At 39.5% G+C, this 23,264-nt stretch overlaps 1 protein-coding gene across 1 annotated transcript; it reads right to left on the bottom strand.

The window, feature by feature from the left end:
- Positions 1–19,164: 19,164 nt before the first annotated feature.
- LOC115268265 (uncharacterized) lies at positions 19,165–20,713 on the bottom strand. Its single transcript, XM_029876311.2, has 2 exons — positions 20,209–20,713; positions 19,165–20,149 (listed from the first exon to the last, which is right to left on the bottom strand). The coding sequence occupies exons 1-2, from the start codon at positions 20,468–20,470 to the stop codon at positions 19,365–19,367; spliced, it is 1,047 nt and encodes a 348-aa protein (XP_029732171.1). The 5' UTR covers positions 20,471–20,713; the 3' UTR covers positions 19,165–19,364.
- Positions 20,714–23,264: the final 2,551 nt, after the last annotated feature.

Below are 23,264 nucleotides of genomic sequence, written 5' to 3'. Positions count from 1 at the left end.
ATAGCATGAGGAGTGTTAGTAACCGAAATTAGTCGCTAAATGGCGGCTTAATTAGTACTAACCTTGGTACTAACACATTACTAACTGGAGCCAAATGGCTCGGCATGTGGCATGGTAAATGTGGCTAACACACAAGAAGGTCGCTTAATGGCGAATGTTTAATCGAAATAGAATAACAAATTGCACGGGAGCCAAAAGGCTCAGTACGAAGACTAGAATAATAAATTGGTGATGGTGCAAAAGGCACATAACGCCTCCCCTCCGAAGAAATACTGCACGGTGGTACCGGAGGGGAATTCAAGGTGGAGGTGAACTAGGAGAGTGTTTTTAGTGGGTAGGCGCACATTCGAATCCCACACAGGAAGTGAACATATAGTGTACGAGAAAGGCAAAAACGTCTGGAACAAATTTAGGTCAACTGCCATTCATTTGATAGTGTTTTTGCCATTGATTTTATTGTAAACGTATAGTTTTAATGTGGCATTTTTAACAGGCAAATACGTACACAATATGGTTTGTTGTTTAACCATAAAATTTATCATAATTCGATGGCTTATGGTGATTGTATTGATACTTTGAATTATAAAATGATAGATGCAAAACGGAATTGTATTGGTTCGTCTGTTGGGTGTAGCGCACATGTTGACCATTCCGTAAACGTTCGCAGTAGCAAATATATTTTCCCACTTGCCCTGCGGATCCATCAACAAATGCGACTGGAAACCCAGTTTGTGCATTTAGAATAAGCCGAAAAATAATAGTTCCTTGCCGAGTCGAAATACTGATAGGGTTGATACATCAGTATTTCACCTTTAACAGTCAGTACAAAAAGTTCCATTTTCATTACTACCCAGAGATTACAGTACTGATTTGGTTATTGAAGAACTAGCTTTTCAAGTTAATACACAAAATAATAAAAAGATTTTAAAAGGTGATTTGGCCAGAATTACTCATTTTCCACACGTACGAAATTAGAAACAAAAAAACAAGTTGAAAACGACGACATGGCATACAGCCTAAATTGAAATCCACAAAAAAAATCAAGAGCCGCCACTTCGTGCGAATGGTGTTTTGCGACAGCTGGTGGTGGGATCTGAACCGCACAGCGAAAGAACAATATCCGCGAGGCAGTTTAAATTTAATTTTCAAACCCCCTATACCAACTGGCAACCTGATGCCAGTGCCGAAAACAACCACCGCATGCACAGTCTGGAGAGAACTCCGTAGCGTGTGTTTTGTTTTTCTAATCGGAATTGGAAGGATTGATACTTTGGGACGCTTGCCCTTTGGTAGCACAATCCACTGAAAATGATTGCTATTTGTAAGGTGCATACTTTCATGATAGGTTTTTGATAATTAGGAAAGCAAACGAAGATTTAACTATGGCAGGTATTTCAAAATTGATTTTATAACATAAGAAATGCAAATGGTGATTCAAACGTAACAACTCACAACTCACATAAAAATGTGCCCACTGAGAGACGCATACAGTACAATCCGTTTGCAAAAAAAGTCAAGTCAATAGATTGAAAATTTAATGCGTTATAGCAAAAAAACGAGAGTCTACCGAGTCTTTTAAAAAACTTGACCTAAATTCAAAATTTCATAGTGTTCACTAGAGCGCAAAGGGAGTGTGATTGATGAAGCGCAGGATAGCATGGATCGGAATGATATGCGGAGATTATGCAACTATCAATGGTGTGTGGCACACGATTGCGTAAGTGATCGTCATACACACTGACCAGTACGGTAATTTTCTATAAACTAATTCTCTGAAACTATGTAAACTAATTTTCTTAAACTATATAACCGATAAAGTTAAAGTTAATTCTAAGATATGCTGGAAAACTTTGCTGAAAACCTCAAAGTGATCCGACGCTTGTGAAAAAAGTTATACGCTTGGTAATTTAGATTTTGTTATTGCAATCATGCTGTTATTCCTTTGCATGTTAAATGCTAAGCACCATTAGACGACCTGCACTTAATAACTTTTATCACAAGTGTCGAAAAACTTTACGGTCTTCGGCAAAGTTTTTCGGCATATCCTAGGCTATACTTCAACGTCATTAGTTAGATCGTTTTGAACAAACATTTTCCATTTACGAGAAAAATGCATAAAAGCACTTTTTTCCATTCAAGTTTCAATCGCAATGCGGAATACGGAACCAATCGCTCCCAAATTTGACACAGTTGTTTTGGACGTTAAAAGGGATCGAAAAAGCTTTGATCCAAAAAAAAATCGACTTTGTTGGCTAAAATATAAACGAATCATAAAAAAGTGATCATTTCCCATAACAAAATCAGAAATTGCCAATAAATAATTAAGGGTGGGAGCAATTCAATTCGCTTTATTTTTAGAGACTTTCAGCCTTGGGCTGGTTCATCTCTTAGGGTGGGAGCAATAATAAACTACAAAATTTCCATAAACAAATCAAAAAGTTCATCAATAAATCAAAATTTCCCATAAATAATTGATTTTCGAGCAATAAAAAAATGTCGGAATTATGTACCACGAATAATTCAATAATTGCAATATGTACTACAAAAAAGTTTAAATTGCCCATAAATAAATCCGTTTTTTTTCATAGTAAATTTAAAAAATCTCAATTGAAAAACATCAAAAAAGCAATTAAAATTTATCGATAAATACGAAACAACGAGCAAAAAACTTGAATGCAATTCTAGCTAAAAGTATCGGCCGAGCCATGCGGCCAAGCCGCATAGAGGATTGAGGAACTGAGGCGGCAGCAGGCCGCAGAAGTTTCCAAAATCCGACGCGCCGTAACCCCGTCGATTCGGTTCTAGACAATCCACAGATCCAAGAATTCGCCCGGTATAATGCGAACAGCGATGGTATCCCTCTTTAAAAACTGACGAGCATTAGCGAGTTCGGACAGCAAGCGATTGTCTGTTTAATTTCACACATAGATTCAGTTTTTCTATCATAGTTATATGGTGTAGTATGTTAGAATTTTTTGTTGGGAAACATTTAGTTTTTTTATTGTTGATTTATTTGTGGAAATTCTGGCATTTTTTATTGCTCGAAAATCAATTATTTATGGAAAGTTTTGATTTATTTATGCACTTTTTGAATTGTTCATGGAACTTTTATAGTCTATTAATGCTTCCACCTATATATATATATATATATAAGTTATCGCATCAGTTTGCCCCAACTCCGAAGAAGCCATACTTAGCCAACTAGGAGACATCCAACAACAACAACAACAGTTAGCAACATCGTTAGCAACTTTGAACGAGGCACACAACGGACGATAAGCAAGATCAGCAGTTTCCACGGAATCCACACCTGTCTTCAACCTTACTGAAACCAGCATGTCAGCATCGCGCCACCGGACGACGCGATCCAATTACACATATGGTAAATTAGCCAGGGAACCATTCCTCTTCCTAGGCAGGCCTCTGTAAGCTTAAAATAATAAACGACAGTCAGTCTTTATCCATTAATCGACGAGTTCAGTTCTGTTTTGTTTTTTTAAAAAACCCGATCCTAAAGCCGAACTCAAAGCTGGCGCAGTCTCGACTTGGGGGATAGCCACCCGTTGTGTTTCATAGTGAAATCGTAGTGTGAAAGCAGATAGGAAACATTGTGTTCATCTAGAAGCTGCAACAAGCGATCATCACCGGCAGAACCAACGTAGGAAGAGCGCCCCAAGGAACCAGAACGCTCGGTAGGCCCGACCAAATCATCTTACCCGCTCTTTGCGTCGCTGGCTGCATACCAGTCGACTCGAGGTAAGTGATCTTTTTTTTTTTTATCTATTCAGTGTTAGTTATAAGGAGTGAATAAAGTGTTAGTTATAAGAAGTGAATAAAGTGTATGATAACTAGGAATATGGAGGCTTTACAAAGGTTGGTTGATGAACTCACCAACCAAATGGAGGCTCAACGGCTCCAAATACAAAATTTGGAGGAAATTAGGCAGGCTTCGGCGGTCCGACCTGTCCCTTCAGTAGTGTCACCTACAAACTTCGATGCATCTAGGATTCCTGATGCAATTAAAATGGTCGTACCGTATGCCGGCGACCCCAAATTACTAGCAACCTGGCTGAAATCAGTCGAAGATAAAATTAAATTTGCGGAAGCAACTTGCCCGTCACAGCAAGACATCGATCGTGCTATGCCCCTATGGACTAGCATCATACGAGACAAAATCGTTGATAAAGCTAACGAAGCTTTGGTGTCAAACCATACCCCGGTTGTGTGGGCTGATATACAAAGCACTTTGAGAGAATATTTTGGGGACAAGAGAGATCTCGGTACACTTGTCACCAAAATATCATACCTTCAACAAGGCCCGAGAAGCATTACCGATTTCTATAATGAATGCAGAGAACTTTTGGCGGATATAATAGCCAAGATTTCTCTCGACAACGACACGGCGGCGTGTGCTAAACCACTAGCAACAAGCTATGAATACATGGTAACCAACGCGTATATTGATGGTTTGAACGAACCCTACTCGACACTCACTAGAGTGTCTCGTCCGGCCTCATTGAATGAAGCGCATCAAAGCGCAATAGAGCAGTACAACGCGTCTCAACGAAAAAAGGATAAGTTCCCTAAACAACCAGTCACTTTTCAAAAACCAGCCTTAAATAAACCACAAAATAGCTGGCAAAATTCTAGACCACCATACAAACCCTTTCCTTCAGTTCAGCACACACCCTACGGCAATAGATTCCCATCATTTCCATCGCAAAACCCATCATTTAACAGATTCCAAGGTAATGCGTCTTCAAACAATGCAACTCCGCCACCTCAAGCGATTAAACCCGATCCATCGGGTCAAAATAGATACCCTTTTGGTCAGAACAGTTATAAGCAAGTAGTTCCTTACCAAAGGACAGCACCTACACAAGTAAATTCGCACGAAAGTTCGGAAGAAATTCCTACCGAACTCCCCTATGCCGAGGATCCTTACATCAACAACCCACAACAGCAAGAAATTTATCCACAGACGGAACAATGTGATGAGCTAAATTTTTGTACAGATCCGGATCAACAGAACCCGGAATGAAAAATAATTTCCTTCCGTATCTAGAAATACCCAGAAGAGACGGCAGACCTCTGAGATTTCTAGTTGATACGGGGGCAAATAAAAATTACATTACCCCTGAGCTAATACCTGCTAGTAGTATTGCAACTGGACCCCAGCAAAATATTAGGAACTTGAGCGGTACGCATCGTATTAATCAGTACACATATGTGAATCCATTTGTCAACTTTATAAAAGACCTACCTAAATTAAAATTCTTCTTGTTCCGATTCCATGATTTTTTTGACGGATTGATCGGATTTGAATCTCTTCGAACTATCGGTGCGGTAATTGACACAGCATCGAATACCCTTGCAATAAACAATACAACGATAACATTAAAAAAAAAGTTCCCAACTAAGGAACAACTCAACTTCCACGAAGGCGAGACCTTAGTGAAAGAATTTCCCGTTCGAATAAAGGATGGTGATTTCCTAATTGAACATGACATTATGATTGGTCCAGAAGTCATTATACCCTCAGGAGTATACAATGCTCATAATGGTATAGCCACCTTCCCGTTAATCAACCAGAGTAAAAAACCAGCAGTAATGAGCATCGACAATGAGGCGATATTTACAGAACTCCTGAATTTTGAAGAGATTGCTCCTAGCCAATCTTCCAAAGATAAAATAAAGGTTAAATTAGACCTTACGAAAAACATTCGAACGGACCACCTAAACAAAGAAGAAGAAGAAAAACTCTTCAAAGTTTTAAAACAGGTTCCAGAGGTATTCTACACAAATGATGAAAAATTAACATTCACCAATGCTGTAAGACATACCATTCACACGAAGGACGAATTACCCGTCTATTCGAAAAACTATCGCTACCCCTTCTGTCATAGAGAAGAGGTCCAAAAACAAATCGTACAAATGTTGGACCAAGGAATAATTCGTCCATCGAACAGTCCCTGGTCCTCGCCAATATGGGTCGTACCCAAGAAGGCCGACGCTTCGGGTACAAGGAAGTGGCGACTTGTAATCGATTACCGGAAACTCAACCAAAAAACCACCGATGATCGATACCCTATCCCCAATATCACGGACATACTCGATAAGTTGGGGAGGTGTCAATACTTTTCAACCCTGGACCTTGCTTCAGGGTTCCATCAAATAGAGGTCCATGTAAAAGACATTCCTAAAACTGCGTTTAGTGTCGAAGGCGGACACTACGAGTTTGTCCGAATGCCTTTCGGACTGAAAAACGCACCTGCCACGTTCCAGCGGGTGATGGACAATGTTCTCCGAGAACATATCGGGGTACGTTGCTTAGTGTATATGGATGATATCATCATCTATTCCACTAGTTTACAGGAACACTTGGTTAACCTCAAAAAGGTTATGGAGACACTTCGCAAATACAATTTCAAAATTCAAATTGATAAATGCGAATTTCTTCAGAAAGAGGTAGCCTTTCTTGGACACATTGTTACTCCCGAGGGAGTGAAACCTAATCCAGAAAAAATAAGTGCTATTAAAGGTTGGCCATTGCCCAACAACGAAACTGAGCTTAGAGGATTCCTGGGAGTAGTTGGTTATTACCGCAAGTTCATCAAAGACTTTGCACAGATAGCCAAACCCTTGACTCAGCCGTTACGAAAAGGAGAAAAGATTGAACATACGCATGAATTTGTTTCCGCGTTCAATCGGTTGAAAAGTATTCTAACTAGTAGCCATGTGCTACAATATCCAGACTTCTCCAAGCGATTCATTTTAACAACGGATGCTTCTAACTACGCGTTAGGTGCGGTTTTATCTCAGGGCCCCATTGGCCATGATAAGCCGATTGCATTCGCCTCGCGCACGCTCACAAAAACTGAGGAGAACTATTCGGCTATCGAAAAGGAGCTCCTTGCTATTGATTGGGCGTGTAAATATTTTCGACCATACTTGTTTGGCCGAAAGTTCACTCTTTTTACTGATCATAAGCCGCTCACTTACGCTCTAAATCTCAAGTCGCCAAATGATAGGTTGATCAAAATGAAATTGCGTTTAGAGGAGTTTGACTATGAAATCCAGTACAAACCGGGCAAACAGAATGTGGTAGCCGACGGATTGTCTAGGATTTCACACGAAATTAACATGAATGAAAGTGAATCATCATCATCATCATCGGATTCAGAGACGGTACATTCAGCTGAATCAGATAATGAAGACTTAATCCGCATGGTCGAAACACCGCTGAACTTTTTCAAAAACCAAATTCTTATTGAAAAGGGAGAAAAGAATGAGGAAAAATACGAAGAGATATTTCCAGGAATCTTCAGGCGGACAATGACGCGTGCTTTCTTCGGAGTCCCTATTGCAGTAAAAATCTTCCGCGAATACATGCACCCTACAAGAGTAAATTGTATTCTTTGCCCGGAGGAATGGTTGAACATCATGCAAGTGACCTACAAGAATCACTTCTCACGCGCTAAAAGTTTCAAAATAAAATTAACACAGTTAATTTTACAGGACGTCACCAAAGAAGAAGAACAAAATGACATCATTGAGGACACACACCAGCGTGCCCATAAAGGAGCAGTGGAGAACTACGAAGTCATTAAGAAGAAGTTTTACTTCCCTAAAATCAAGGACAAGGTACAACGCTTTATCAACCTCTGTGAGACGTGCCTTGAGAGTAAGTACGAAAGAAAACCTTACAAACTCAAATTTGCCGAAACCCCTTTACCAAGTAAACCTCTCGACATAGTCCATATTGATATCTTTATATCAAGCCCCAACATATTCCTTTCGGCAGTAGATAAACTTTCAAAATTTGCAATGTTAATACCCATAAAATCCAGGTCTATACCAGACGTAAAACGCGGCCTCGTTAAATTAATTTCAACATATGGAACTCCTTCCATGATAGTATGGGACAACGAAGCTGCGTTCAAGTCAATTGAAGTCCGAGGACTTCTCCAAAGGTTAAGAGTGCAGTTGTACTACACCCCATCGAACCACAGTGAGGTCAATGGAACGGTAGAACGATTCCACTCTACCCTTAACGAAATATTTATTTGCATTAAAAATAAATATGACGATCTCTCTAATAAAGAAATATATCGCATCGCGACTACTTTGTACAACTCTACGATTCATAGCGTTACTAAATTAAAACCAATTGAAATTTTCTATGGCATAAAAGAAGGAGAAGAGAGACCCTTAAACTTGGAAACCATACTAGAAAACCGCAATAGAATCTTCGACGAAATTATAGAAAAACTACAAAAAAACCAACAACAAACATTAGAAAACAGAAACAAACACAGAGAAGATGATCCAAATTTCATTAGAAACGAACGAGTCTACAATAAAATTCAAGGTATCAAAAATAAAAGAAAAGCCAGGTATAAAAAAGTTGTAATTAAACATAATAGAAGGAAAACTTACGTGGATCACAGAGATATTAAATTGCATAAAACCAAATTGAAACGGAAGAGGAATCCCTTACATAATTAACCATATAGTCTCAAACCTCTATCTAACCTACTAACACCCTGCTATATTTGTTAATTTACAGACCGGAATAATCCCCTTACTGATATTGACGATCACCCTTACTCAAGCACAAAAACTAACCATTAGAAACCTGCACGACGAACCTTTATTGCTTGTAAAGGAAAGACATTGTAAAATTCAAACTGGAACAATTAAAATAATCCACCCGATAAATCTGTCTTCTATAGAAGAAACAGCGGAGATCCTGATTAAATCATCTTACCATAATAATGCCGAAACCACTAATCCACTAACAAATATTTTAAAGTATAAAGCGAAGAAATTATACAGCAACATATATCAACTGAAACCTCAACCACACCACCGATCAAGGAGGTGGAACACCGTTGGAACTGTGTGGAAATGGATCGCGGGAACCCCCGACGCATCTGATCTCCAAGCCATCAATACTACGATGAACGACTTGATTGACCAAAACAACCAACAGATCATAGTTAATCAAAATCTCAACACTCGGATTCAGCAACTTACTCACGCTATACAGGAAGTAACCAATCAGGCCAACCTAAACGACTTGCTAATGGACGACATCGAAACAATTACATCCATCGTAAACGTAGATATTCTCAATCAGCTGCTCGAGGACATTCAAGACGCAATTCTGCTCTCAAAAATGTCTATTACTTCAAACAAAATCCTATCTATTAGAGAAATTACAACGATAAGAGAACTTCTTCAAGACCAAGGAATTAACATTCACTTACCGGATGAAGCACTACAATATGTTACGCCAAAATTCGCAACGAGTCATGGAACATTATTATATTTTATGCATGTACCACTGTTAGAGGAGAACACCGCGGAAATCATCAGAATATACCCAATCATCAATAGTAATCAATCAATCATCCAATTCCCAGAATTTATAGTCAAAAGTGGTAACCGTATTTTTGTCACACAAAAACCGGAAGACTTCGTTCAAAAATCTTCATTCTTGACGGATCTCGGGGACGAATGTATCAAACCGTTAATAACCGGAGTGAAGCCTAAATGCAACGTTGTATTCAATAACCAAACAATAATCAAACTAATTTCTGACAACACCATTTTGATATCCAATATAAGGAATCAAACATTAAAATCAACCTGCGGACCAGATAACCGAAGCCTGGAAGGAAATGTGATCATCAATTTTGAAAACTGCACAATACAACTCAACAACGAAACATTTAGAAACGAGGAATATATCGGCGAGCCCAATATCATGTATAACGCATTCTATAATCTCAAACCAAACTGGAAGCTACAGGAAGACATCGATTTAGGAAAAATTCATCACGACACAATACAAAACCGACGACACCTCGAGCATGTATACCTAGAACAAAACAATCTCAACTTTAAGTTTTGGAGCCTGTTTGGAGGATTTTCTTTTACCGGAATTACAGCAGTGATTATCATCATGCTAATCATAATCAGATACGGTGGAAAAGGACCGGGACGTTCCTCACTTAGGGAGGGAGAAGTTATCGCATCAGTTTGCCCCAACTCCGAAGAAGCCATACTTAGCCAACTAGGAGACATCCAACAACAACAACAACAGTTAGCAACATCGTTAGCAACTTTGAACGAGGCACACAACGGACGATAAGCAAGATCAGCAGTTTCCACGGAATCCACACCTGTCTTCAACCTTACTGAAACCAGCATGTCAGCATCGCGCCACCGGACGACGCGATCCAATTACACATATGGTAAATTAGCCAGGGAACCATTCCTCTTCCTAGGCAGGCCTCTGTAAGCTTAAAATAATAAACGACAGTCAGTCTTTATCCATTAATCGACGAGTTCAGTTCTGTTTTGTTTTTTAAAAAACCCGATCCTAAAGCCGAACTCAAAGCTTATATATATATATATATATATATATATATATATATATATATATATATATATATATATATATATATATATATATATATATATATAAATATATATATATATTTATTGGCAATTTTCGAATTATTTATCGAAACTTTTTAATTTATTATGGGACTTGGCTGCCAGATCGACTGTGCAACATTATTATTTCTTGCAAAAATAAACAATATAACTCCTGTAAATTCAAAGGACTGAATTTCAGGGCATTTCTGAACAACTAGTACATCCCAAGATATGAACAACTGTTTAACATTCATAAAAAAGACTATTCCAATATATTAGAAAAGGAATATTTTTTGATTGATTACTCACAGTTCATTTGATTGCATAACTTGTGGGTGTTATATAATAGGGTTTTCGACCCCATTTCTGGCACAACAGGTAAACAAAATTGTTCATTGCCTAAATTCACAACCAAACGACCGTTTTCCATCTGAATCAGATAACTTCTTGCCTGAACTTGTTGTTAACAGTGATTGTTGTGAAGATTTGTTTGAAAAGTTTAAAAAAAATTACCACGTGGTTTATGGACAGCCCCTTATGCAATTTGTCATTCTCAAGATTTGTCGAAACATTACATGAATTTTGAGTTGTACACCGCGTCTTCGTATAACAAAACCAAGTGGATTTTTAAATGTTTTTTAACGCAGAAAATCAGAATAAATGTTTATATTTCAAACTCAAAGCACCAAAATTTGGAAATGGATGTTTTTGGACTAGCTGTGAGTAATAGGCACATAATTTTACCCCACTAGTTTACAGCATTTTTGAACTCGGTAAGCTGATGATCATTTTTGGTGTAGAATCATGCCCTGAGTTCGAAAACGCGAAAGAAAAAAATTACAGTAGAGCGGAAATTTTTTCGACTTTCCATACAAGGTTGAAGATGTGAAATTGATTTTTGTTCTATTTTTAAGCTAAGTCGCTCACTTCAAACATCTCATTCTCCGTAATCAATGCTCCGATTGAGCTGAATTTTTTACTGCAACTCGCCTACATATGATATGTCAAATAAACGTCGAGAAGGAATTTTTAAGTTTGTTTTTTCCTGGTTGGAAAAATACATTTCTTCAAAAAATTTTGGGAATTTGGCTAAAATTTAAGAAGTTTGTCCCTAAAACTCGCCAATATCTTGAATTTCATCAATCTGACGCAAAACCCGTATTCAGATGATCGAATGGTATTGTATTCAGCTTTTAATTTATGGAAAAAGATTGAAAATTGGTTGAACAAAACGCAATATATTTGAATTCTAGTAAATTACATATTTTGAAAAGTTGACAAACTCGATATTGAGCTAAAACTCAAAAACTGTTCTACTTAAAAATTTTTGAAGCTCGGTTTCGAAATCAGCACTAAATTGTGCATCAAAAATTTTGGTCGTTGACAGAAGTTCACGACTTTCGTTTTATTTTGTAAACTTGTGATATATACATAATAAAAATTCATGTTATATTTCAAATATGTTCTTAACCACATTTAATCAATCGTCAGCCATCAAATGATCAAATTTGAGTAGGAGAATCAATCTGTGAAGGTTGTAGCTGCAAATATCTGCATATAAGTTTGCAGGATGTATTGGAAGTTATCCGTTCTTTTTATAAAACTGTGTTTTAAAATAACTACAAAATTATATATATACTTGTTCTTCTGTAACCGCCTGAAATGCGTACCAAAATTACTGATTTTTTTAGAGGAATATATACTGAGTACTGAAATATTGCTTTATACAATACTTGAGGAATATTTAATTTGAATATTTAATTTGAATACTTCCGGAGATGAACCAGCCCAGGGCTGAAAATCTCCTTAATAAAGGAAAAAAAAAAAAAAAATTGAATACTAACTTTGTAAATGTTTTTTTTAATTATGAAAAATACAGTTCTGCAGGTATGGCTTTAGGTATGAGTAATTGCATAACAACTATTCTCATTTGGCCTCGTTAAAACTTACCTTTGTAATTGTCAAATTTGATAAGAAATTTTGTATTTACTGCTAACATTGACCAAATTTCCTTAAAATCTATCCAGTACCTAAAGCTGTAGTGCTGGGACAAGAAGGAGTAAATATGTTCTTTGATTTATATCAACAGGACACAATTCTTCATAATTTCTTCACAAATTTAAATGTTTGATCAATTTATTAACGTTCAATTTCAGTATTCAAATTGATTTCTTTGATACTATTGCAGGCACTGCAGCAATATTTGTATATATTTCGTTTAGTGGGTTAGAGCTATCTTTGAATGAAATTCCACGCACTTCATTACTGGATAGCATTTCCAAAGCAATTGCTAGAAACAAAAACAACTGGAACTAGGGTCTGGGACCATTTGGGCAGGAGCACCTATTTTGGGCACTTGCAGCTATAACTCAGTCAATTTCAAATCGATTGACTTGAATTTTTGCACATGACTAGATACTGTGCGTATCTGATCGTGTCTCAAAAATCAAGTCAATCGGTTCAAAATTGACTGAGTTATAGCAGCAAGTGCCCAAAATAGGTGCTCCTGCCCAAATGGTCCCAGACCCTACTTTAATCTTTTTCAAAACGCAGGCCCATGAATCGTATGATATATTACGGTGTAAAGCATTGTAATTATAGTTTTAAAAAAATCCTTTTACGCATATAATGTGAAAAAATCCCGAATATTTGTTTAAATAAAAATAAATGAAGAAGTAATTGATTCTGTAATTACACTATTGCACTATTGTTTCAAAATTATTACTATTGGTAATTTGACACTGTAGTTATACATACTAATTCGATTTGTGAAGATGTTTCTGTATTTCAACAATTAAAACCACCTTATTTTTGAGGAAAGTTTCCTGTTTCATACATTGTTTTATTACAGCAGAAATAAAACCTACCGTCGTACGGGGTGACATTGGGCCTAGAGGGTAACATTGGCCCATCGATCCCACGGATTCAATATAACTCAGAGAATCCCACGGTGGATGCAAAGTATCTTAGAATTATGTGTTCTATTAGTCTAGCACACAATATGCATTCCCGTCGTATTCTAAACGTACGGAATAGTGGCCCAATGTTACCCCACTTTGGCCCAATGACACCCCGCACGACGGTACTAATAAAATTACAATTTTAATGCTAATACTGATACTTTTCACAAGAATCTATTATGATACTGCCATGTGATACATGTTTTAACTTGTTACTTAGCAGAAACTGATATAATTCTAACCACTCTGGGGCCGTCCATATACCACGTGGACAACTTGGAGGGGGAGGGGGTCCGAGAAAAGTCCACGCTTGTCCAGGAGAGGGGGGTGGGGGTCTGTCAAATGTCCACGTGGACAACATTGATATAAAAATTAAGAAACAAAGATACACTAACGAAACAAATAATAATAAGTAAGTTTCGAAACAATTTCCCGGAGCAACTTTTGGAAAAAATGTAACAGTTGGGAAAATCAATCAATAACTGTTTGTTTAAATGCCGCTATAAAAAAAGCTCATCAAATTTAATAGCTGGGCTCATTTCCAATCGGTCTATCGATGGAGATCGAGCGTATAACAGATATGCCTAACAGCTGGATAAGAGACATGTAGGCGTGAAATCATGTGTTCTAAAAATCTACCTATGGTCATAATATTTTATTGGACACCAATGTAATGGAGTACCGCGGCGAAGATATGGACAAGAAACTGAAATTTAAAACGAGATGGATAGTCGGGGACAGGTTTGACAGCCCATTAGAGGAACAAAGACAGTCAATGAAAAATAGGAAAATGACCAACTTCCGCCAAAGATCATACGCATATAATTAAAAAAATAGGTCGAATGGACCAAATAAGACTCCTCATTTCAATGACTCGTCCATTTCTAGTTTAACGCTAAAGCAACAAGTTGTGTCCAAGGATTGGAAAACCTAAAATCAATTCCGAATTAGAAAGTTGCTAGACGGTTTACCTAAACAGGTATATTTTAATTAAAGGAGAAGACCTAAAGCGAAGAACAAAAGTTATATGAAAAACTATTAGCAAAAGTGTAATACCGAAATTGTAAGGAAGATTTATTTCGAAGAATAGTGCTTTGCTGAGGGGGATCATGTGTTTTACGGTGATCCCCTACTAGGTAAATTAACTGCTACAGTGTTTGAACTTCGTATAGTTAACTAATTCATTTTATAGCTAGCAACTGTGACCCAATCAAATTAAAAAGTGCGCCAGATAGTGACATAGCACGAAATCATCTGTAAATCAAAGGTAGATATTACAAAGTGGCTTTTATCAAGGGTGTGTTTGTTAAAATGGTGTGGCACAGCCACCCACGTGGCTTTCGGTTTTGGATTCTAATTTCCAGGAAGGAATCCGGGCCTATTCCCGGACAGAGAGGTGCCGTTCAGCTTGACCGAACCTCTTCCCGCCAAAACGTGTCACAGTCAACGACGCGGTTTTTGAGTGACCCTCAAGCACGTGGTCAGCGTCGTCGTAACCCAACATCGGGACTCGATCGGGTCGACGCACCAAAAGTCCCAAAAAAATGACCACGTGGTTTATGGACAGCCCCTTAGATGTAGGTAAGCACACATGTTCCACGTAACGAAACGAATAAATATAAACAGGCCTAACCTATTGCGCATCGTTGATAACTAGAGGTGTATAGAGTTTTTTGGACTGAGGAGAATCTCTTTTTTTTATTACTCGGTCGGGTCGCGATCTTGCGACGGGAGATATTCCCAAATCGGTTGAGTGATCGGTTGGTGCACGTTGAGAGTGAGTACAACATCAGTATTGTAAGAGGGAGTCTGATATGCTAGAGAACCTACCCTGAGTGTTTAAGGACAGACTTGTTAGAATCCCAAAATGGCCGCCACAATGGCTGACTTTGGCACCTACTCACGATTTCGAGGGCACAAATCTCTTCGTAAACAAAACCAACACACTTTAGCATCTCATTTGAGCAAGAACAGAATAATAAAACGATCTGTTGTTTGAAGCTTGCTTCTTGAGATTTGTGCGTCTGAAGTTCTGATGCACAGATGAAGCGGGATTTCAAGACGTTTGTCCTTAACTCGGGTTAGTCGGGCACGAAAATACCGTACTGGCATCCTTGTTAATCAAGGTTGGCGCAGAAGTCAGTACCGGGAAAGAAGGTGCTATCAGGCAACCACTCACTTTACAAAATCCTGAGGAATTATTAAAAAAAAAGTCGGGAGGAGTTACAAGATTGTTATCTTGTAATTCCTCCCGACTTTTTTTTAATAATTCCTCAGGATTTTGTAAAGTGAGTGGTTGCCCGATAGCACCTTCTCCAGCACCTTCTTCCAGAAGATAATTTTGGTGGATTTCCCGGATAAACTTTCGGTAGAATACTCCTGGGAAGTTATCATAAGCATTATCTAGCATCAAGCGAGTCGCACAAATTCGAAGGTTTTACAGTCCTAGAATGCTGTTATGAGAGTTGCTTTCTTCCCGTCTGTTGCCAAAGCACAAAGATTTAGGACTGTTATCTGACTCTACGACAAGATCGAAGCAATCCAGAAGAGTTCTCCTAAGACCTCAAAAAAAAAAGTTCTCTTTTAAAAGATTTTCTGGATAGAAGTCCCGGAAAACATTCAAAAGATTTCCTGAAGAAACTTCCACAAGAGTTCCCGCAGGAATTTTCAAAGAAACTTTTGAAGATTTGGCGGAGGATCTTCCAGAAAAATCCGTGCAAAAAGTTTTAAAAGAATTTACGATGGTACTTTCGTAAAACTTCCGGAAGAAACTCCTGACAGAATTCCCTGGGAAGCTTCAAGAAGATTTGCCAGAAAAAAATACAGAAGAACTCCCGGAAAAAAATCTGTCAGAATTCTCGGAAGAATTACCAGAATCTTCGGGGGAGCTTCTGGAAGAATCCTCATAGGAATTTGTGAAAAACTCGCAGAGAAACTCCCTGCAGAATTCATTGATGAATCATTGAAAAAAAAACACGATGAAGCTTTGTAAAACTGGATAACTGTTCGGTATACGTTGCTGAGCTAGCGGCTTAGAGTACGTTAGCACTCTTCCACCTGAGCACTACTTCATTTTTACCGACAGTCGAAGTTCTCGGGAGGCTGTTCGGCCAATGAAACGGATGAAGCACTCAGCGTACTTCCTGAATGGAATACACCAAGTATTGAGTGCTTTTACCAAACGCTCATACACCATCACCATAGCTGAAGTCCATTACAGCTCTATTGTCCCTAAGTATATTGACAGTTAAATAAAGGTATGCTATTCAGGCCTGTGCATTGGTATTGGTAAATAGTTATGAACTTTTTCAGAATTTGTATGGAAATCAATACATTTTTGCATGATTTTGCAAAATCATAATTGATTGAGTGAAAGTGAGTGTAATAATTGATAAAACAACTTATTATCTACTTGTAAACGAAATCATTTACTTTATATTTGTCAACACACTCAGTTGAGCTCGGCTAATTTTCATTCTTTTGCCGAGATCCGCACAGCCGAGCGCTCGGCAATCGCATTTTAACTGAGATATCAGCAAAAATTAAAGTTTATTCATAGCAGCACCCATGGGTGCCGCTATCATCAAACATCAAACGTCAAGCGTTTAGCCGAGATTTCAGCAAATGAACTTTAACCGAGATCCGCACAGCTGATCTCGGCATTCTGTTTTAAGTGTGTATACACTTTTTCTCAATTTCTATGTGGGGTCCAAGCTGAACTCTTCCTTAGTATCACTCACAAGAATTATTTTTCGTTTTTTGGCTATTATTAGAAGTTTTAGCGGAAGAAAAGTTACAGGATATTATACCGTTAAATAATTGATGAATTGGCATTCCTGTTAACTAAAGGCAAGTTTGAACGGGCAAGTTGGAACGGGTAAAATTAAAGTACATTAAACTGATTGCTACGGTTGATGGCTCGGTTGATGATTGCATCGTTTTCAACGAGGTTTTCAGTACAACTTGAAGTTCAAGGCCCATATAAAACGTGCTTCTTTTTCTTGACGTAACGATTCAATTGGAACCAAACCTGCATCTCAGAAAAAGGCATATAAAGGATATTAATCATGATATCGTTGAAGTATGTAAACAACGCAGTTCTTTTTGGATTATGGATCTGTCTCTACGTGATATTATCAATAATAATACGAAGTGTAATTTTTCATTTACTGTTTATTTCGAAATTAAAATGATGCTTCTCCATTTCGTTAAAACAACTTACAACAGGATTTTTTTCATTTTCTTTTGTTGAGGTCCAGCTGGCTTGTCTTCTGGTTTTTGCAAACGTTTTACTGCTGCCTTTGCAGCCTTTTTCTCTTTAATTTGCCGGTTCAGTGTACCAACCCGAATGTAAACGCGAAGCCTTAAGAAATGCTCAATTACTTCAGCCGGCACATCAGGAAACTTCACTGTCAGTACTTCACTCAATTTGGATACGATTCCTTTCTCTTTGGAAATGCTGTCCTTATTGAAGTGTTTGAAAGAAGATTCAAATACTTTCGCTTGATCCATGAATGCGTTTGATGGTTTTGTCAATCCGCCCAACGAAAGATGATCAACATAGCTGTGTGGATAAGCATAATCATGATCCAGCAAAGTGTGGGTGGTCAAGTGGACATGGTTATCGCGAAGTTTGTAAGTATATTCGCCAACGTACGGATATTTTGTTCGGAACTTCCTTGCAACAGCGCCAACCACATACTCAAATCCATCATCTTCAGTGGTGAAGCTTGATGCGCCCTCTTTGTTCTCATCGTTCTCATCATGCTCGTCGTCGAAGTCGGGGTCATTTTCTTGAACATGTGACTCTGACACGTTGGAAGTATCGGTTGAAGTCGTTGTTTTGTGATCTTTCAGCACATCTATTACAAGGTACTCTTCTCCAGAGCATTTATCCTCCGTTGACTGGCCAGATGAAACTGACTGAATGCTTTTGCCGAGAATGATTACCCTCAGTCGGCGCAAAAACTGCATAGGGGATGGGTGATCATTTCCACCACCACGTGTGCGAATTAACGAAAAAAGATTCTCGAGGGCATCTTGATTCAATTTCGCTGTCATACTGTACTTGATTCCAAACCTCTCCTTCATATCGTCAAAAAGTCCACGAAGCGAGAAGATTGACATCAAGAGGGCCTTCTGGAACAGCTGTAAGTTAAGAAATATATCAATACATTGTCCAAATGAATCTACCGTTTTTGAAATGTAACTGCATAGTTGACTTATTGGTAGAAAGCGCAGTCTTCATAAGCTCTACTATTTTATCCAGAGCTTCGTCCTGCTCGCGACGACACAGTCCATATGGTCTCTTCAATACCTGAGTTTCTTTCGGGCAACGGGAGTTCATAACATCCCACCAATTGTTCACGATCAGAATAAAATCCGCCAACCGTTTGGCTTCAGCTGTGCCGACTCTTCGCTGCAACCCTACTGCACATTTCCGCGATAATAACTTGGCAGCCCATGCGACATTCTGACGTTGACTTCTTTGGCATGTCAGGTATTCTTCTTTTAGGAAAAAGGTGTCCGAAATTTCAGCAGCTCCCCTGGCAACTAGGTTCCATAGGAGGTCGTGCTTGATGATGGTGCCATCGGAAAGCAAAAATCCAGTGTCGATCAGCCAATTACGAGTTAACTTCAGGACGTGAGGAGCATCTGCAAACAGATATAGCTTCCGCTGCGTTTGTGGATGGAAAATATACGTTTTTTTTCCTCCAGATTCACGTCTGACCAAATACCAGTATTTGATCCTCCGCAGTCGGATACAGCAGCTACGACTTCAAACCCTGCTTCGTACGCTTTGTTAACGGCCTCTAATAACAAAGCTTTCGTCATCGAGACATCAAAGGACGCATATATGGGTTGCTTCCAATCACCGAAAAGACCTCGGATCATTAAAACCTAAACAGTTACAAGAATTAAAGTAAGAATCATAAGAACCTCTTGAAGGATTATTTAATTTATGGTCATTTTTACCTGTACTTTGGTATGAGGCCCCAGTACGTCATCGTGTTTTCGGTCATACTCGTAGACTTCACTGACCGACATTTCGTCGTACAGAAGCACGCATACTCTGTCAAATTCGGACATGCTTTGCGATTTAGCCTTTAGCATCTGTAGCACTTCGTTCAGAAAGCCTTGCCGCATGTCCATTCGGGACGCATACTGTCGTAGACAGCTCGATCGAGGAAATGGCATACCGAGATTTTTGGTGAGATAGTCATATCCAGGCAAACCGAAAAATCGTAGAGTAAACCCCCGTGAAAGCTCCTCGTTACTCCAGTTCACTCGTTTTTTAACGCCTAGCAGCAAGTCAGATTGATTCCTGGTCAACTTCGACGACAGCAATTCACGAGATTTTTCGATTATGTGCGTCTCACGTACATCCGTCAAATCGCGGGAAAGCTTCTCCAGGTCAGCTACACGTTTCTTCTGCTGCTCGTTCTGATCCTGCAAAACCGATATTGCGATGTCCCTTTCCTGAAGTTGTTGCTCGAGCTCCTTAATCCGCAATTCCAAGCCAGCAGCCTTCTTTACTTGATTTCCGGAAAGAGCTCCACCGCTGCTACTCGTGACCGATTCATCCAAAAGAGAACAATCGTTAGACAATGAGACGCCTGAGTCATTTCCACACTCCACCGTAGATCGATCATTGTCTGTTTTCGTATCTGCGCTGCGGTTTCGATAGCGGCTGCGTTTGTTTTTCAGCTTCGAACCAGGATTCCTGATGCTGGGAACAGCTGGAAAAATAGTCCATATTATAGGAGTGGTAAAACTTTTATTTTGTATGTACACAAACCTCCTGCTTTAAGCCGCTTTCTTTGGTTCGACGATGATGGAAGGGATGCGTCGGCGAAATCGGTTTCCAAAAAGTGTTTCGAACAGACAAAAAGGTTCGTGGTGTCCGTCGTCTGATTCTGGCCGAGAAACTTAAGCCAGCGCTTCTTCTGCCCAACGTTCGATGGAAATCGATGGAACGCCACCGGCTCGCTTGGATTTTTTCCTAGCTTTCTTTCCGATGGAATCTTACTCCTGCAGTTCGGTACATGGCACTTCGACATTCTCGAATATCCTCACTTTTCGAGCTCTAATTCACAAAACACAATCACTTCCGAATTCCTCTCACTTCCCGCTACTGTTTTTATAACAAAAATTATAGAAAATAGTGCCACGAATTAAAAAAATCAACTTTTTCTTTCGACTGCAGAGCAAATTCGTCTTGTTTTCATAACAATTCTACATGTGTGGGTATTTTTGTATACGACACAAAAAAATGTAGCATACCTTTAATAAGCTGTCAAATTACGTTGCTATTGTCCAACTCTATTGGGTACTGCAGGAGCGATTCCAATTGGCTGCTGCACATACACTTTGTACAGCGCCTAAATGTATTCTTTTCTAATTCTACTACATCGAACTGATAGCTTTTCACCAGGGTGTCACGTTTTCGATTCCCGCATCTTGTACCAATGTTTAGGGAACTCAAATGCATTGTCAATGGGGGAACCCAATTGATGTTGGCTGCAAACAATCCTATTGGGTGGGAATAAGGAGGTCATATATGCGCTGCTGTCACTTTTCTACCCTGTTCATGGTGGAATGATGAGTACGAGGATGATGATGTGTAGCTCTTGTTCCTTTTCCAGTCCGATTGGGGGTCCATTATGAGTTGCCATTAGCCGGTATCCAAGTGTGGGGGCTGGGATCGAACCTGTGACTATCCATTTATGAAGTTAACGAGTGACCACTACGCCACGGGTCCCGGCAAGGTAAAGTATTCTCATGTGCAATTGATTGTTTTAAAGCAATGAAACAAAAGGGTTGGTCGGATGAATGCAAAGATACTCAGTATTATTCGTGTAATGGTTGCATAACCTTTAAATTGATTATCTCAAAATAATTATGTGCATCATTTTCGCTTTATCAGTACGATCAGTTTAGTGGTGTTTTCTTTACTTCCTTTGATTTTTTTGAGTTCTCAAAACACATATTTGGTCAAATTCATATTGTGAACATTCCAAATGCATCTAGAAAACTCGAAAATGGAAAATTGCAAATCGAATGAAAATTTGCCGAATTATAGCTAATTGAAATTATCGTGGAACTATTTGACATGATATGGCATAGCAGCGGGAGTGTTAATATCTTAAACAACATCATCATCCAACAGCTGCTTCAATCGGAATAAAACTTCTAGCTACGTGAACCCTTCTGAACTCCGGGAAGAGCGGCAGATAATTGAGAGCGAGAGAGGGTCACCACGTGCGCAGTGAGAATCGTGAGAGAATCCAAGCCACGCCTCCAACAGAGAAGCTTCCATTGGATTGTTCCCTTCTATATTTTAATCTGCTAGAAGTATTTTCCTTCCGTACTTCCGCAACGTGTTTCCGACCCTCGCGCTTCGCAGCAACTTAGCGAGCGACGCAGGGAGTCAGTCTCCCTGTCTGATGGCGTTGAACGGTTTGGTTACACAACCGGAGGGGGTAGACCGGGAACACCGCCATCGAAGTCTTCTCTTCTCGGAATATTTGATTTTCGGTTCATGGGTAGGTACATCACCATCAGAAACGTACTCCATGGCGATGATGATTATATGAAGACATATTTTTATCATTTCCATTTGGTTGGGCGCGCGCCGGGCGCATTGCTTTGTGTTGCAGTCGCACATCATTGTCATGGAAGCGTGTGGGCGACGACAGCGGCGGCGGGTAAAGTCATAAGGCGAAACATTATCAAGGGATCAGTGCGGATTTTCGTTCGTTCTGAAATTCTGCGAACGGTAGCATAGCGATGGAGCTAAGGGTGCGTCTGTTTTAAGGAAAATTGTTGAGGCGTAGCGTGCGATTGTAGTAACCTACGATTTAGTTATTAGGTCTTAGCAACCGAGTTTGTTATTAGCTAGTCAATAGATGTGAAAAATAAATTCATTCCTTGTTCAGACACTGCACACACCACACGTTATTATTTCCATTGCAAGTGGTTATGAGCCCAGTGTGCCTGCAGTAGGAAGTCTGAAGTACCGAAGACAACGGAAAGCTAGTTTCAGAAAATGTTTCGAGACGAAGAACACAACTTAAGTGGAAGAGGTGACGGAAGCGGAAGTACAAGGACGACATCTGCGAATGCTGGAGGAACTGCAGGAGGCAGCGGCCGATCCGGCGCAAATGGGCGTGCCTGTGGAAACCCAGTGAGTCTACCGGCCATCGAGAAGTTGCGAGGACGACAGAACTATGCATCATGGGCGTTCGCGATGAAGATGATATTGATACGAGAGGTCTCTTGGAGAGCGGTAAAATCGGATCAAAATCAAGCGATCGACCCGGACCTGGACGAGAGAGCGTTGGCGACGATTTGCCTAAGTATAGAAAAGAACAACTACAGCCTAGTACAGCGAGCGAAGACATCGAAAGAAGCGTGGGATGCACTCCAGAAGGCGTTCCAGGACGACGGTCTGCTGCGAAGATTCGGCCTGCTGGACAGATTAACATCCGTGAAGCTTGAAGAATGTGCCTGTGTGGAGGATTATGTCGACGAACTAGTCACCACGACGAACAGCTTGAGCGAGATCGGATTCGAAGTTAATGACCAGTGGTTGGCGTCGTTGCTGATGAAAGGACTCCCGGAATACTACAACCCAATGATCATGGGGCTTCAAGCATCGGGAATCGAACTTTCGGCGGACGTTGTGAAGGCGAAGATATTGCAGGATGTTAAATGGCCGTTGAAGACGTCGAGTGAAGGAGCGTTGTACACGAAGCAAAAACCACGGCAACCCAAGACGGAGAAGAAAACAGGAGCGTGCTTTACATGCAAGAAGTTCGGGCATTTTGCTGCAAATTGTCCCCAGAAGCAGGG

The sequence above is a fragment of the Aedes albopictus genome, chromosome 3 (assembly GCF_035046485.1).
Source record: "Aedes albopictus strain Foshan chromosome 3, AalbF5, whole genome shotgun sequence".
Taxonomy (NCBI): domain Eukaryota; kingdom Metazoa; phylum Arthropoda; class Insecta; order Diptera; family Culicidae; genus Aedes; species Aedes albopictus.
Note: the sequence above shows the minus strand (reverse complement) of the source record. Positions and strands in the feature narration are given on the sequence as shown.

Excerpts from the sequence above, each read along its gene's own strand:
- LOC115268265 (XM_029876311.2), bottom strand. The coding sequence starts at position 20,470 with ATGTCGAAGTGCCATGTACCGAACTGCAGGAGTAAGATTCCATCGGAA. Across the intron at positions 20,150-20,208 it reads AAAGCGGCTTAAAGCAGGAG|CTGTTCCCAGCATCAGGAAT; the intron begins GTTTGTGTACAT and ends CTATTTTTCCAG.